The sequence below is a fragment of the Cavia porcellus genome, unplaced genomic scaffold (genome assembly GCF_034190915.1).
Source record: "Cavia porcellus strain 051 isolate PalLab524CR breed Dunkin Hartley unplaced genomic scaffold, mCavPor4.1 scaffold_31, whole genome shotgun sequence".
NCBI classification, from domain to species: domain Eukaryota; kingdom Metazoa; phylum Chordata; class Mammalia; order Rodentia; family Caviidae; genus Cavia; species Cavia porcellus.
In genome coordinates this window covers 12,068,603-12,086,609 of record NW_026947514.1, presented here as the reverse complement: position 1 = coordinate 12,086,609, position 18,007 = coordinate 12,068,603, and the positions used below count along the sequence as shown (strand labels likewise).

At 34.5% G+C, this 18,007-nt stretch overlaps 1 protein-coding gene across 2 annotated transcripts in view; it reads right to left on the bottom strand.

The window, feature by feature from the left end:
• Positions 1–15,106: 15,106 nt before the first annotated feature.
• Positions 15,107–18,007, bottom strand: part of Tc2n (tandem C2 domains, nuclear) — a 31,218-nt gene continuing 28,317 nt past the window's right edge. For both annotated transcript variants that reach the window (XM_003462642.5, XM_013144380.3), the window contains exon 13: positions 15,107–16,245. In XM_003462642.5, the coding sequence (XP_003462690.1) occupies positions 16,135–16,245 (111 nt within the window). In that variant the 3' untranslated portion in view covers positions 15,107–16,134. The remainder of the gene's footprint in view (positions 16,246–18,007) is intronic.

The window sequence follows — 18,007 nt, the reverse complement described above, 5'->3', positions numbered from 1 at the left end:
ATTGCTTATAGTAGTCATTAAACATACTATAAAAAATGGCTCATTAAAGTTAGCTGTTTCCTGATCAAAACTCCATACATTAATCAAGAAAGATGAAAGGCTCAGAAATTAAACTGAAAGCCAATTTAGAGCCTCAGCCAACCAAATTTAAATTCTGCTAAAATAAATCCATTTTCATCATGAAAAGTAGGTAGTATTATTCTTCTCCTTCAGAAACTAAAAGATGATGACCCAGAAGCAAATTCCACAGTATGAGTATGAAAAACAATGTTGAATACACAACAACATTTAAAAGACATATCTCATTCAGTGGCTTAGCTCAGCATGGAATTAGCTACATTTTTACCATCTAAGAAAACATACAAAACTTTCTTTCCAGGCACTTACTGCCATTATCAGAGTCCTATGGTTTAATGTAGTTAATTGTAATCATTAATTTTAAAGATCAGATTTTTTATAGATAAAATTTTGACTTCAGAATGCTCACCAACACATGATGGAACCCTAAACTAAAAACTTTGAATATCAAGAAAAGGAAGTTAAATAAAATTTCTACTAGGAAATTACTAAAAAATGAAGGCAACATTCATCTTCAGAAAATTTGCCTCTCAAAATCCAATTTTGGGGGGTAAATATTAACTGAATATCTCTTAGAGCCTTAAATCTATTTCAGAATGGACATGGTACTTCATTTGGGTCCATTTTTCATAACTCTTTCAAATCAGTGTTTCAGCTAAAACTACAAGCATTTGAACTTTATCCTGAACAAGAATTATCCAATAGAATGTTAGAAAAAGTTCTCACAAGAACAGCACCCCCGGGAGCTGGGCGGATCCGGAGTCCCTACAGAAGCCCGTTCCTTTGTCTGAAGGACTGAATACTTCTGCAAGCAGAGAGGCATCGCAGCTTCCTGAGGCACCTCAGCCTGTGGTGAGTGCCCAGCACAGTCTGCCCAAATCTCAGACTGTTCCGGACCCCCCAGGCTTCTGGGTGCAGAGAAGTGGAACAGTGGGTTAGAGGCCACTACAGCTGCCCCCCCCCCCCCCCCCCCCCCCCCCCCCGCTACACTTGGAAGTCTGCTGAGCTCCTGACGGATGGGCGGGCCTACACTAACCCCCGAGCCCAGCCGCACCTAGCCATCTCCTGCAGAGGAGGAGCTGGGCGGATCCGGAGTCCCTGCAGAAGCCCTTTCCTTTGTCTGAAGGACTGAATACTTCTGCAAGCAGGGAGGCATCGCAGCTTCCTGAGGCACCTCAGCCTGTGGTGAGTGCCCAGCACAGTCTGCCCAAATCTCAGACTGTTCCGGACCCCCCAGGCTTCTGGGTGCAGTGAAGTGGAGCAGTGGGTTAGAGGCCACTACAGCTGCCTCCCCATATCCCCCCCCCCCCCCCCCCCCCCCCCCCCCCCCGGCTACACTTGGAAGTCTGCTGAGCTCCTGACGGATGGGCGGGCCTACACTAACCCCGGAGCCCAGCCGCACCTAGCCATCTCCTGCAGAGGAGGAGCTGGGCGGATCTGGAGTGCCTGCAGAAGTCCCTTCCTTTGCCTAGAGGACTGTGGATATCTCTGCAAGCAGGGAGGGATCACAGGCTCCTGAGGCACTGTGGCCTGTGGAGAGCACCCTAACCCGGCTGCAATTGAAGAGCTGTGGATCTTCCAAGGGGCAGGTGGGCGCACAGTGTCCCTGAGGCCCAGCTTGTCTGGAACTGCGGAGTTCTGAGCAGGCAGAGGAGGGACACTGGTTCTGCAGGCCCAATGGCTTGGGGTAGTGCGGTGTCAGAGGCTCAGTAGCTCCAAGCATAGAAGGGGAATTTCAACAGATCCTGAGGAAGCTTTCAAATAACACTTGAAACACAGAAATATACAAAATGACAAAACGAAAGACCAAATTACAACCTCAAACCTCCAGCCCATCTCAGGAAACCCTAGGAGCAATGTATATAGAAGAAAATATATCCCATCCACCTCATATATCGGACATAATAGCTACTGAAGTTGACAAACAACTCCAGGAAGCTTTAAAGAAATTCAAACTCGAAATAATCTCCCAGATAAAAGAAGAAATGATTAAAGAAATGAAAGAGATTCTAAATATATCTAAAGAAAACACAGATAAAAAATTGGAGGAACTAAACAAAAAGATAGAATCCCTAGACGAGCAATATAAGAAACAAACAGAATACATAATGCAGATGCACAGAGATATACAGGAAATAAAAAACTCCACTGAAAGTTGTAAAAACCGCCTTAATGAAAGTGAAGATAGAATTTCAGACCTTGAAGACAGGATTGCAGCTAGTGAACAGGAAAGGAAAGATCTTTTGAAAATAACAAGGAACCAGGAAACAACAATTCAACAACTGCAAGACGATGCAAAGAAGAATAACATAAGAATGATAGGGATTAATGAAAGAGAGGGAGACAACATAAAGGATGTCAAGCGGATATTTAGAGAAGTAATAGCTGAAAATTTCCCAAGCATGAGATCAGAAACTGACATCAAGATCAGTGAAGCATATAGAACTCCAAACACTCATAACCAAAATAAAACTACACCCAGACATATAATAATCACCATCCCAGAAATCCAACACAAGAATAGATTACTAAAAGCTGTCAGAGAGAAAAGACAGATCACTTATAAAGGAAAACCTATCAGAATCACAGCAGACTTCTCAGCACAAACGATAAAGTCAAGAAGAGCATGGAGTGAAATATTCCAGATCCTAAAGCAAAATGATTTCCAACCAAGACTGATATATCCTGCAAAACTATCATTCAAAATAGATGGTGCAATACGATACTTCCATGATAAAGAACAGCTGAAGAACTTCATGAACACCAAACCGACCCTGCAAAAAATATTGAAAGACAGTTTAGATACACAAAGGAAAAAACCACTAAGCAAAGCAAATAATTAAACAGAACAGAAAGATAAAGATGCAACAGCAGAGAGATAACATTCCTACAATTAACCAGCATTTAACAGTAATAACCATTAATATAAATGGTCTCAATGCACCAATCAAAAGAAACAGACTAGCAGAATGGATCAAGAAACAAAATCCAACCATATGCTGTTTACAGGAAACCCATCTAACCCAGAAGGATACTCACAGACTGAAAGTCAAAGGATGGAAAACAATTCTTCATGCAGCAGGAATCCAGAAAAAGGCAGGAGTAGCCATTCTGTTTGCAGACAACGTGAACTTTAAACCAACAATGACCATAAAGGACAAAGAAGGTCACTACATACTTGTAAGGGGAAAACTCCAAGAGGAAGAGATAACTATCTTAAATATATACGCACCAAACTCCAGAGCACCAAGTTATATAAAACAATTATTAACAGAAATGAAAACTCAAATTATCAGTAACACAATTGTAACAGGAGACCTTAATACGCCATTGACACCAAGGGACAGATCAACCAGACAGAAAATGAGCAAAGAAATAACAGAACTGAATCATACCTGTGAACAAATGGGTTTGATAGACATATACAGGATGTTCCACCCAACAACATCAGAATACACATTCTTCTCAGCAGTACATGGATCATTTTCTAAAATAGACCATATATTAGCTCACAGAACATATTTAAACAAGTGCAAAAGAGCTGAAATCATCCCTTGCATGTTATCGGATCATAGCGCTCTGAAATTAGAAATTAATGATAAAAGATACTGCAAAAATCCCACAAACACATGGAAACTGAATAACACACTCTTGAGTAATCAGTGGGTCACAGAGGAAATTAAAGAAGAAATCAAACAATACCTAAAAGAAAATGAAAATACAGATACAACTTACCGGAACCTGTGGGATGCAATGAAAGCCGTCCTGAGAGGAAAATTTATTGCACTGAGTTCCCACATCAGGAAAACAGAACGAATACAAATAAATAACTTGATGCTACACCTCAAACAGCTAGAAAAAGAAGAGCAAGTCAAGCCCAAAGCCAAAAGAAGAGAGGAAATTATAAAAATCAGAGCAGAAATCAATGCAATAGAGACTAAGAAAACAATCCAAAGAATCAACAAATCAAAGAGTTGGTTCTTTGAAAGAATAAATAAAATCGATAAGCCCCTAGCCAACCTTATTAAAAAAAGGGAAGAAAAAGCTCAAATTCATGCAATAAGAAATGAAAAAGGAGAAATCACTACAGACCCAATAGAAATACAGAAGATCATCAACACCTACTTCGAAAACCTCTACTCTCAAAAGTTTGATAACACAGAAGAAATAGAGAGATTCTTAGAAGCATATGAAGTGCCAAAGCTAGATCAAGAGGATGTAAAACTGTTGAATAACCCAATCTCTGTTACTGAAATTGAAAATGTAATTAAGTCCTTACCCACCAAGAACAGCCCAGGCCCAGATGGATTCACTGCAGAATTCTACAAGAAATACAAAGAAGACCTAATGCCGACACTCCTCAAACTGTTCAATGAAATTGAAAGGGAAGCAATCCTTCCTAAGTCGTTCCTGGAAGCAAATATTACTCTAGTACCAAAACCTGAGAAAGACCCAACTAAAAAAGAGAACTATAGACCGATCTCCCTAATGAACACAGATGCAAAAATCCTCAATAAAATATTGGCAAATAGGATCCAGCAAATCATCAAGAAGATTATACACCATGACCAAGTGGGATTCATCCCAGGAATGCAAGGATGGTTCAACATACGCAAATCAATAAATGTAATCCACCATATCAATAAAGCCAAAAATAAGAATCACATGATCATTTCTATAGATGCAGAAAAAGCCTTCGATAAGGTCCAACATTTATTCATGATAAAAACTCTACAGAAAATTGGAATAGATGGTCTTTACCTCAATATAATAAAGGCCATTTATGACAAACCAACAGCCAGCATCATTCTAAATGGCCAAAAATTGAAAGCCTTTACTTTAAAATCAGGCACAAGACAAGGATGTCCTTTATCACCACTCCTATTTAATATAGTACTGGAAGTACTAGCCAGAGCAATTAGGCAAGAAAGAGAAATAAAAGGGGTAAAGATAGGAAAAGAAGAAGTTAAGTTATCATTGTTTGCAGATGACATGATACTCTACATAGAAGACCCCCTAAACTCCATTGAAATACTCTTAGATACAATAAATAAATTCAGTAATGTGGCTGGATACAAAATCAATACTCAGAAATCAATAGCATTCCTATACACGAACAACAAAATTACAGAGAGGGAAATAAGAGAAACTGGACTATTCACATTAGCAAGCAAAAAAATGAAATATTTAGGAATTACTCTTACGAAAGAAGTGAAAGACTTATACAGTGAAAACTATAATACACTGAAAAAGGAAATTGAAGATGATCTCAGAAAATGGAAAGACATCCCTTGCTCATGGATAGGAAGAACAAACATTGTGAAGATGGCCATTCTCCCAAAACTCTTATACAGATTCAATGCAATCCCAATAGAAATACCATCAACATACCTTATAGATCTAGAGAAATCACTCCTAAATTTCATCTGGAACCAGAAGAGACCTAGAATCGCAAAGGCAATTCTAAGCAGCAAAGGCAAAGCAGGAGGCATCACAATCCCTGACTTGAAATTATACTACAAAGCAACAGTAGTAAAATCAACATGGTATTGGAATCAAAACAGAGGCGAAGATCAATGGAATAGATTAGAAGATACAACCACAACTACAAACACACTCAACCACCTTATCTTTGATAAAGGAGCCAAGCAGGTTCACTGGAAGAACGACAGTCTCTTTAATAAATGGTGCTGGAAAAACTGGCTCTCCATTTGCCGAAAACTAAAGCTAGACCCATGTCTATCACCATGTACTAAATTAAAATCTAAATAGGTCAAAGATCTGAATATTAAAACAGAAACACTAAATCTATTGGAAGACAAAGTGGGTAGAAACCTTGGAGACATAGGAGTAGGTAGAGAATTCATGAACAGGACTCAAACCGCACGGGAAACACTTCCCAGAATCAATAACTGGGACCACATCTTATTAAAAAGTTTCTGCATGTCAAAAGAAATCTCCAGCATAGTGAAAAGAAAACCCACAAACTGGGAAAAGATTTTAGTGAACTCTCTCTCAGACAAGGGACTCTTGTCTAAAACATATAAAGAATTAAAAAAACTCAGACCTCCAAAATTCAAAGATCCAATCCAAAAATGGGCATCTGAGATGAATACGCAATTCTCAGATGAAGAAATGCAAATGGCAAATAAATATATGAAAACATGCTCATCATCATTGGTCATCAGAGAAATGCAAATTAAAACCACACTGAGATTCCATCTCACTCCTGAAAGAATGGCCAGGATCAAGAAAACCAACAACAACAAATGCTGGAGAGGATGTGGGGAAAAAGGAACTCTCCTGCACTGTTGGTGGGAGTGTAGACTGGTACAGCCTTTGTGGAGGTCTGTCTGGAGGTTTCTCAAAAAGTTGGGATTGGAAATCCCATTTATTCCAGCTATTCCACTTCTAGGCATATTCCCAGAAGAACTGAAAGCATCATACCACAGTGATTTATGTGCACCTATGTTTATAGCAGCACAATTTGTAATCGCCAGATCTTGGAAACAACCCAAGTGTCCATCAACTGAGGAATGGATAAAAAAGTTGTGGTATTTCTATACAATGGAATATTATTCAGCTATAAAGAAGGATCACATTGAGATATTTGTCAATAAATGGGCGCAGCTTGAGACCATACTCATAAGTGAAATAAATCAATCTCGCATGTATGAATAGCGAATAGTTTCCCTAATGTAAGTAATGATTCAAATATATGAAAATATGTGGCAATCATGATTCCCCATTATGTGGCCTTGAAGCCTTATAAAATTTTTACTTATTAATTAGAAAGGCTTTATTCCGGGATTCTTGATATGGAAATATTTGAAGCTATAGTATATGAAGTTTTATCCAAATATCTCAAGGAAAAAGACAGACACTATGGTAACTATTATTCTTTAAAAAAATTATTTAGTTATTTCTCATGTTTATTTTAATTAAGGGAAAAATTTAAAAAATTAGGATATATAATAGTAACTCTTTTCGATTTCCTATTAACTTGTTTTGAAGTCCTGTAATGCTCCCACGATCTTGTTTTGACTGATTAGACTCTGTTCCATTCTGTGGGATAGTATCAGGTCCGAGGGTATAGGCAACTACTTTGAAGGCAGTAAGATTCACTAAGATGCCCATTCTGGTTTGACTATTGTCTCCTTTGGAAGTCCTGTAATGTTTACAATGTCTAAGTTTTATTGGTCTTGTTCTCTACTGTTTTGTCCAACTTTATAATATCTAATGAGATAGACAAATCTTTTTAAGGAAACAAGAGACAACGTTGATAACTATTGTTAATAACCGTATACTCTGTTCTACATCATGTGCTAAGTCTATCCTTGGTTTGCACTGACAGCTTTGTTCTGCCATATTTGACTTTATTCTCCCCCCCCCAAAGTAATAAGAACTAAGGAGTAATAAAATCTAAAATGTGTAAATTTTGTTGTAAAAAGAGAGGAAGGGGAAAAAAGAGCTCTAACGGATATAACAGCAAGTGTGTATAGGGATGTTGAATAGCTGACTATATTAATGTTTTTGGATCATTGAACACAGCTGTTTGTAGTCTCTCTGTTTGAATGTCTATTTTGTATTCTTTGATACTGTGATTTGAGCAACTATTTCCAAGATGATAATATGTAATCTATTAACAGGTGATTTCTTACTGTTATGCTTTTTTTTGTAGTTCTGTATTATATGTAACCTTACACTGCTTTGTTTTGTTTTGTGTTTTTCTCTTTTTCCTCTTAAATAAAAAAAATAAAATAAAAAAAAAAGAACAGCACCCCCGCCATGTGCAATTTGCTGAGGAACTGTATTGCTTGATTAACTTTGCAACCTAAAGCTGAGCAACTACTTAGAGGACAAAAATATGCAATATAGTAATTATTGTAGATTTCCTACTGTCTTATCACTTTTTTGATTTGATTGTTTTATTCCCTTTAAAGTTAAATAAAAAAGAAAATGTCCTCATAGCCAACAGATACACTTTTCACCTGTACTTTCTTCAGTATACCCTGAGAGAACACTAACCAAATAGCCATACACTGAAAAGATATATATGTATATATATATATATATATATATATATATATCTGAAATATTTATTAATGTCATGATAGGAAAAGTTGAAGTTTATTTCAAATTTCTCAAACTGTTCATAAATAATCAAATATTTGTTTAAATACACAATGGCAATTTTTGCTGGAAATATAATTTCCACCCAGCTGTAGAATACATTAGTACCAGAGAAATTTATGCAACTGTATTCAAACAGAACTCTGGTTTAGGTTATTTCAGGTCACAATTACACATGTTCAAAATTCCACTGGTTTCTCCTCAGTACTTTGATAAAAGTTGGAACTGATATACTTTGGTAATTCCCAATAAGCTCCACTTAAAAAGCCATACAAAAGTAAATAAAAACCAAATACTGATGCTACATTTTGACATGGGTTGTAGCTATTTAATTGTGCTAATCTTAAAGTTTATAAATAATACACTGTCATAGATTAGCCCTGTAGAACTATTATAGTGTGACGCCTACCATGGTTTCCTTTGGTCATCTGGCATCATTTTGGCCCCCCTTTGCTTGTTATAAGTGTAAAGGTAAAAAAAAAGTCTAGGCAAACTAAAAAAGTTATTTTTGCATAGTATGTCATTTTTTATTATCAACTGCTACTGTTGTTTTCCACAATATGAATGCCTTTAATAGGTGAGTGTTTCTATGTGCATTTCCAAACAACACTTCAAGGAAATGAGATTGTCAGCTATATTCAGTATCACTTTGTCTGAAAAAGACTTAAGTAAATACTAATAAAACAACTGGAATCTTAGTTCTATCAATACTTTTCTAATTGAAAGATCTTTTATATGAAAGATTTGCTTTCTACTGATTTATTTAGCATTCTAAGAAACCAAAAAGGCATAGCTTTCCCTGAAATTACACATTATACATATATTGAAAAAAATGTGAATTAACTAAAATGGAATTAAATACAGTGCCTACACATATTAAATTTAGGAATTTAAGCATCAACAGAACAAAGAAAGCAGTTAAAATAAAATTCTAGTTTTTTAAAAAACAATAAATCCTGTTATTTAATAAATGGATTTAATTCTTTGGTACTTACTAACATGACTGCATTTGTAAAAGATTTTTAGTGCAATGAAATTATTCCAAATAACACTAACAGGAGTAGTAGATACATGTCATCACACAATTGTCAAAAATGACAGAAAGAACCTTAATGTATATTACAGACTGGGAATTGATGTAAGTTCATCAGTTGCAATAAATGTAATATTCTCATGCAGGATGTTGATTAGTGTAGAGGACAGGAAATGTGACAAGAGTGTACATAGGAAATCTCTGCCACTTACTATTAATTTTGATGTAAGTCTACAAGCACTGTAAAAAATAATCTATTTTTAAAAACACAAAAACTTTTTCTCAAAAATTCAAAATCCACCTAAGAAAATGATTTTTCCTAAAAACACATGTGATTACTGTTATTTTTCACAGTAACAAAGAATATTTTCAGTATAGCTATGCATCATAAAGTCTAGGCATAAGCACAGGGGATGTAAAATATGCATACTTTGTAATTTGAAGAGATGGCACCTAATAAAGTGAATGACCTATTAAAATTAATTTTATTATCTGATTTCTTGAAGATAGCCATTCTTTCTAGAATAAGATGAATTGTTTTAATTTGCATTTCTTTAAAGATCAAACATTTTTTCCTATATTTACTGGCCACTTGTATTTCTTCTGAGAAGTGTTTATTTCAGTTGACCATTGTTTATTTTGCATGTCTAAGGTTTTTGCTTATGTATTCTAGATATTAGTCTTCCATATAAGGAATAGTCGGAAATTTTTTTTTTTTGCCTATTCTGTAAGAAAGCAAGTACGAGGTCGTGAGTTCAATCCCTGATACCAAAGAAAAATAATTTTATTGGTACATTTTAGACATACATCTTGGTAATATTTATCATGTAGAATTTATAATTGCATGCTATATCTTGATTCTTTTGCCCCCAATCCCTTCCCCTGCATTTAAACCCTCTTCTCCTCCTTATGTAAACTTTGTTGTCATTCCTCTCCTCCTTTCTTTGCTTTCTTTTCTCTCTCCTCCCTCCCTGGTTTCCTTTCCCATTTGAACATTTTCTTCCATCTCACAATATCTATTATGCATTTTGGTCAACCATGTGATATTTGAATGTGTGTCCAATTTATTTCACTTAAGAGTATGGTCTAAAGGTGCGTCTATTTACCTAGAAATGTCTCATTTATCCTTCTTTACGTCTGAGTAGTACTCCATTGGACAATAGAACTAAATCTCACCCATTTATTAGTTGGTGGCATTTGGGCTGTTTCCAAGATTTGGTTATTACAACTGTGCTGCTATGAATATTGGCATGCTTATGTTGTTGTGGTATGATGCTTTTAATTCTTTGGAGAAGATACTAAAAAGGGGAACAGCTTGGTGGAAAGGAGCCTCTAATTCTACTTTTTTGAGGAATTGCCACACTGATTTCCACAATAGTTGCACCAGTCTATACTCCTACCAATAGTGGAATGGGTTTCCTTTTCCCCCACATCACTCAGCATTTTGTTATTGGCTGATTTATTAATGATAGTCATTCTTTGTGGGGTGAGAGGAAATTTCAGTGTTGTTCTAATTTGTGTCTCTCAAATAACCAGTGATGTTGAACATATTTTCACATATTTGTTTGCAATTTCTATTTCTTTGAGAAGTGTCCACTTACTTAAAATTTTGGATTGGGTCTTTAAATTGTGGGGGAGGGGTGTTGATTTTTTAAAAGCTTTTTATATATTCTAGATACTAGTCATTTGTGTAAAAACAGCTGAAAAAAATTTTTTTCTCACTCTGCAAGTTGTCTCTTCACACTCTTGGTTTCTTTTGCTGTGCAAGAGCTTTTTAATCAGATGAGATCCCAGTTGTTGATTCTTTGAGATATTCCCTGTGCCACCAGGGTTTTATTTATAAAGTCTTTGCCTACACTTATGTTCTTTTTAGGGGGGGTACCATGGATGAAACTCATGACTTTGTGCCTACCAGGCAGGCACTTATGCTGCTGAGCTATATTCCTGGCTCTTATACCTATGTTTTCAAGAATTCTACCTATTCTGTCTTCCAGGAGGTTTAGTGTTTCTGTGCTAATATTTAGATCTTTGATCCATCTCAATTTTAGTTTAGTGCATGGGGGACAGATATGGGTCTAGTTTTTCCCAGCAGCATTTATTAAAGAAGCTATCTTTCTTTCATTAAAATTGCTTGATCTCTTTATCAAAGATAAGGTGCTGAGTGTATTTGCAGTTGTGTCTTGTAGTCTGTTTCAGTGATCCTTGGTCTGGTTTTTTTGGTGTGTGTTTCAGTACCATGCTGGTTTTATCTGTGTAGCTCTGTACTATAATTTTAAGTCAAGATTGTAATACTCTTAGCCTTGCCTTTGTTGTTTGGAATTGCTTTTGCTACTCTAGGTCTATTCCAGTTCCAAGTGAATTTTAGAATTGTTTTCTCTAATTCTGTGAGATATTTTGACTGGAACTGCATTAAATCTATATAATAATTTTGGGATAATGGCCATTTTCAATATATTTGTTCTTCATACTCAAGAACAAGGCGTAGTTTTCCATTTTCTGCTATCCTCAATCTTCTCGAGGGTTAATTTTCAATGCAAAGTTCTTTTGCTTTGTTAGACTAAGTATTTCATTTTTTTAAATGCTATTGTGAAAGATGTGGTGTCCCAAATTTGTCTCTCAATGAGTTTGTATATAGTAATGCTGTTGATTTTTGCATGTTGACTTTGTATCTGGCTATCCTGCTGAATTTGGTTATTAAATCTAGAAGTTTTTTGGTTGAATTTTTGGGATCTTATATAAAGACTATCATGTCATTTGCAAATAAAGATAATGTAATTTCTTCCTTTTTAAAATCCTTATTCCTTTTCTTTTGTTTAATTGCTCTGGCTAATGTTTCCAGAACTATACTGAATGAGTGGTAATAGTGGGCTTCCTTGTCTTGTTCCTGACTTTTGAGTGAAAGCTTTTGGATTTTGACCATGTATTGTATCAGAGGTTGGTTTTTCATAGATGGCTTTTATCAGACTGAGATAAAGACCATCTTTCCAATTTTATGTAGAATTTTATCATGAATGGGTGTTAAGACTTTTCTGCGTGCTTTGAATCTATTGAGATAATGTTTTTGTCATTGACTCTATTAATATACTATATTGCATTTGTTGATTTTAATATATTCAACCATTCCTGCATCACCAGGCTGAATCCTACTTGGTCACAGTGTATAAACTTCTTGAGGATTTCCTGTATTCTGTTTGCTAATATTTTATTGAGAATTTTTGCATCTATCTTCATTAGAGAGTTTGGTCTATAGCTCTCTTTTTTAGCTTGGATCCTTCTCTGGTTTTGGTATCAGGGTAATACATGCTTCCAGGAATGACTCTGCGAATACTGTTTCCCTTTCAATTTCATTAATGAGTTTAGGGAGCAGTGGCATTAAATCTTTTCTAAATTTCTTAGCCAGGCATGGTGGCTCATACCTGTAATCCCAGCACTCGGGAGGCTGAGGTGGGGGGGATCCTTGTGAGTTCGAGATCAGCCTGGGCTACAAAGTGAGCTCAAGGCCAGCCTGAACTGCATAGCAAGACCTTGTCTCAGACAAAAAAAAAATCTTTTCTAAATTTCTTGCACAATTTAACAGCGAATCCATCAGGACCCAGGCTTTTCTTTACTGGAACATTTAAAAACTACATCTTCAGTTTTGTTGACTGATCTTGGGTTACTTAGAATTTGTAGTTCTTGACTCTGCTTTGGTAATTCATATGTATCTAGGAACTGTCCATGACTTCTGTGTTTTCCATCTTAAACACACGTTGAGTATATAGGTTCTTGAAGTTAAGTATTAATGATCTGGATTCCTGCAGGATCTGTTGTGACTTTACCCTTTTCCTTTTTGACTGCATGGATGTGAGTCTTTATTTCCCTTTTTCTGGTAAGTTTGACTAAGGGTTTTTCAGCTATTATTTCAAAGAACCAACCTTTCAATTCACTGATTCATTGTATTGTTTGGTTAGTCTCGGCTGCATTCATTTCTTCTCTAATCTTTATAATTTTCTTCCTTGTATGATGTTTGGGCTTTATTTGTTGTTCTTGTCTTAGAATCTTGAGGTTCAAATAATAGGTTATTATTTGAGCTCATTTTGTTTTTCTGATGTTGGAATTTCCCTCATAGGACGGATTTCATTGTGTCCCATAAGTTCTGGTATGCTGTACTGGTGTTACTAGTTGTCTAATTTCTTCTTTAATTTCATGTGTGACCCATTTGCTGTTCAGAAGGGTGTTTTCATTTCCATGTGTGTATGAAGTTTTTGTGATTTCTCTTGCCATTGACTTCCAATTTCATTGCAATATGATCTGATAACATAGATGAGGATAATTCTATTCCTTTGTTTAAGCATGTTTTGTGAGCTAGTATTAGCTCACAAAACATGCTTAAACAAAGGAATAGAATAGAATTATGTGGTCTATTTTAGAGAATATCCTGTGTGCCACCGAAAAGAATATATTCTTATGTAGATACCTACCAAGTCCATTTATTCAAAAATTTGGTTCAATTGTAGTTATGTCTACTGATTTTTTTGTCTAGTTGATCTAGTTGTAACAGTGGGGTATTGAGGTCCCCCATTACAATTGTATTACTGCTCATTTGATTTTTATGATTTTTTTTTTTTTTGGTACCAGGGATTGAACTCAGAACCTCACGGTTGCCAAGCAAACGCTTACGCCTCTGAGCTAAACCCCCGGCCCAGTTTTATGATTGTTAATATTTGTTTTACATAGTATCACATGCTGGTATTTGATAAATTTAATGTGTATTTGATAAATTTACATTTATGATTATCATCTCTCCCTCTTGGATTGTTTACTTAACAAAGATGTAGTTACCTTCTTTGTTTCTCTTGCTCAGTCTTGGCTTGAAATCTACCATGTCTGCAAATATTATAGCTATTCCTCCTATTTTCTGGCTTCTTGTTGCATGGAATACCAGTTTTCATCTTTTGACTTCCAGTCTACACATTAAAGTTAAATGTATGCAGCATATAGTTGGCTCTTTCTTCTTGATCCATTCTTCCAGTCTGTTTCTTTTGATTGGTGAATTGAGACTACTTACATTGATATGTACTGACTTACCCTTTTTGTTTTTCTTTTTCTAATTTTTATCAGTACCAGGGATTGAACTCACAACTGCCTGCCTTCAAGGCAGGCACTTATGCCACTGAGCTAAATCCCCAACTTATCTTTATTTTCTATTTTCCTGTTGTTGGTTCCCTTTTTTCCCGTTTAATTGCTTACCCTGTCTGCAATTCATTCGGTTGCAATTCATGGAGTGGTAGTATTTGTTATCTCTTTCTAGAATGTCCTTCAGAACATTTTGGGAGTGCTGGTTTGGTGGTTATGAATTTCTCCAGGTAATCTTTGTCATGGAAGTATCTTATTTCTTCATCAATTGTGAAAGATAGTTATGTATGATACATCAATCTGTGTTGAAAGTTGTTTTCTTTCAAGGCTTGAAATACTTACTCCAAACTCTCCTTCACTTAAGGGTTTGCACTGAGAAGTCTGCTGTAATTCTGATGGGCTTTCGTCTATAGGTGATTTATTTCTCTAATAGCTTTCTTTCTTTTTTCTTTTGTTTTCCTTTCTTTTTTGATACCAGGAATGAACTCTTGGTCTCACACTTGCCAGCAAGCACTATGCTGCTGAGCTACATCCCAGCCCTTTAACAGCTTTTTTTCTTTGTACTGGAGATCAAACTCATGACCTCACACATGCCAAGCAGGTGCTTGTTCTGCTGAGCTAAATCTCCAGCCCACTAACAGCTTTTAATATTCTGTTCTTGCGATGAATTTCTTGAATCTTGACTATTATAGAAAATTATTTTTTTAGAAATATTTTAGGAAGATATATAGAACAAAGGACCTAGAATAAAGAAAGAATGCTTCTTTTATAGCAAGATACACTTCTGGCCTAAAATCACACATCTTTTGGTATTTGAGGACCAAATTAGAAACAAAAAATGGAAGATCAAGAACACAGTGTGTGGCCTACTTATCAGCAAAGAGAAAATCAAATTTTCCAAAGATTAGGGATACTGTTGTTTCTCAAGAAAAATATTCTTTTTGGCCACAGTTCTTATGGTCAACTAAGCTGAACTTATATCAATATACTGAGTTCTAATGCAAACAAGAGAATCTTATTTGTTACACAGCATCATCAAGTATGGTCCTTAAAAAATATAAAAAATATTCTAACATTATAGATTCTAGAATAAATATATTTAAAAACTAAAACAAGAAAGTATCATAAATGCTAAATCTGCTATTTAAACTTTTGACTCTCCTAATTAGAACAGAACATATATATCTTTTATTTCAACTTCAAATAAAATAAAGCGTAAAATATCTGAGGAAGGAAAAATAGCAAAATATATACAATTCTGTGTCTTAAAATTAAGCTTTAGCCTTCTGGTGTTTTCATTTATTCTTGCCAAGTATAGTTTTCTATTTCTGATGTTTCTTGGAGATAAGTCCTTACAAAGTAGCATATAATGCCACATAGTAAGAAATTATAAACACAGAATAAAAACTTTCCCTAAAGATAGAAAATACTGTGGTTGAAATGACCAAGATCTAATCAATAATTCCTAGCACTGAAATAGTGGGAAAGTGTTATAAATGTCTAAGAGTACTAATAGGAACTTTATATATTAGGTTTTGGATATCTAGGTAAAGCTTTAAAAAACATCCAAAAATATAACTCAGAAGTATCTATCTACAGTTGATATTCTCATAGATTTTAATACTATGCTTTTATTTTATTATAGTTGGGCACTGTTTTAAAGGATTCCCTTCAATTTGGATAGCTGATAAAATTCATTATTATTTTTGAAAATAGAAATTATATGTCTTCTAATAGAATATCAAGTTGTTTCTTCAGCAAACAAATGTGTAAAGTCAAGATGGATTTAATTTGTGCCACTTGGTAACAACCTTTTCTGGATTTGTAATTGTCTCTTTCCATTGGTTCACTGCTTCAATGCTATTACTGTCTTCACTTATCCAAACCTGTAAAGGAACAATATAATCATTTAACTTGATACAATAATGATAAGTCAGCTTAAATACTTAATTACTCTTACTGATGAAAGACGTTTGGAAGTTTGATATATGTAGCTCCAAGTAAATATTTTCCTACTTTACCAAAAGTTAGGGTAATTGCTTTAATGTTTAAATATTAAAACATTTAACCTGTTTAGTTATTCCAAAGGCTCTTTTATACAATTTCATTCAGTTAAGAAAATTCCAGGTGGAATATTACAAAATCATTTTCCCTGAAACAATGAGTCTTTTTTATGCTACATAGGAGATGAATTTAAAATTGATCTGGACTACTCAAAGCGTTTCTGTAGAGATGAAACTAGGTTAATGATTTAAATTAGTAAAGATGCATTTTATGCACATGTTACATTAAATATAACTGTAGTCTTAACTAAAATTTAATAAATAGACATTCATTATTCATGATAATTTTATACTAACTATTTCATGTGTAACTTTAGATAATGTAGTGAATGAATTTGGGAAAATTATATAGTATTATGCATGGTTACATATCATAATGGCCACATGTCAAAAAGACAAGATTGATAAGGAATCAAAAAATCTGAATTGTCATCTTAGGTCTAGTACCAACATACGCTATTATGTTGGCATTAAATTCTCTGGAGACTCAGTTTCTAATTTTTTAAAGTAAAAGAATCATAGTAGGTCTTTGGTTTTTAAACTTTTTTCTTTTCATTCCTGCTGTGAAAGACTCTCCTTCAAACCATGTCTTACAAAGAACCCCAATATATGAAACAGTAACATTAGAGTGCTTTGGTTGACAAAGGCATGGGAGAACTTGAGTTCTCCTGTGGTTATGCCATCAAGGTAACACCAAAGGCTATAAGAGAAGTTATGGGGTGCAGATAACCAGCAAGAACCTTTCCAGAATTGTTAGCCTAAAAAATCATCTTTTAAGTAAATTTCTTGTTCCATTCATATATGATTGCTGAAGTTTGATGATATAGAAAAACTTTAACTGAATTGACTTCCTAAGTTCCTGGTTATGAAAAGAATTCTAATTACATGAAATTCTTGAATTCAAACTTTTCTAAATAAGAATAAATGCAGAAACAAAACTATAATATTTTAAAATAATAATTTAGGTAAACTATATGATAAGTAAATCTAAGAGTTGATATCGATTTTGAAAATTCATATATATATATATATATATAATTTGAGTATTTTTGTAAACTTAATATAATATTGTCAAATGGAAGTTTATAAACCAATAGTGTATGTTTCAGAAAATAATCAAACCACTTTAATTAAGATAAAAACTTAATGGACATCTGCTACTAATGTACTAAGAATAAAGAAAAAATAAAAAAAGGAAACAAGTTTCTGTAGGATTGGCAAGTAAATCTGTGTTATGCTGCATTATATAAATTAATAATAATTTTTAAATAGATCAACTAAAATATCAGAATTGATTATAATATCTCAACCACCATAAAAATTTATCTTCTAGAAATTCAAATCTAACATAACTTAGTTAATGGTATATAGACATGTTGACATTAAACATTAAATTGAAGGTGAAACAAACTAAATTTAATGGCCAAAACCTTACAAAAATTTTACTTGAATACTAAATGTTCTACCTTTCCAAAAGGGAATCAGTAGTACTAAAAAACTAATCTTAGTTTTCAAAGTTGATAAGCCTAGAAAATAGCTTAATATAAGTCTGATCACTCAGAAATTCCATCTCCTTGTATCAAAA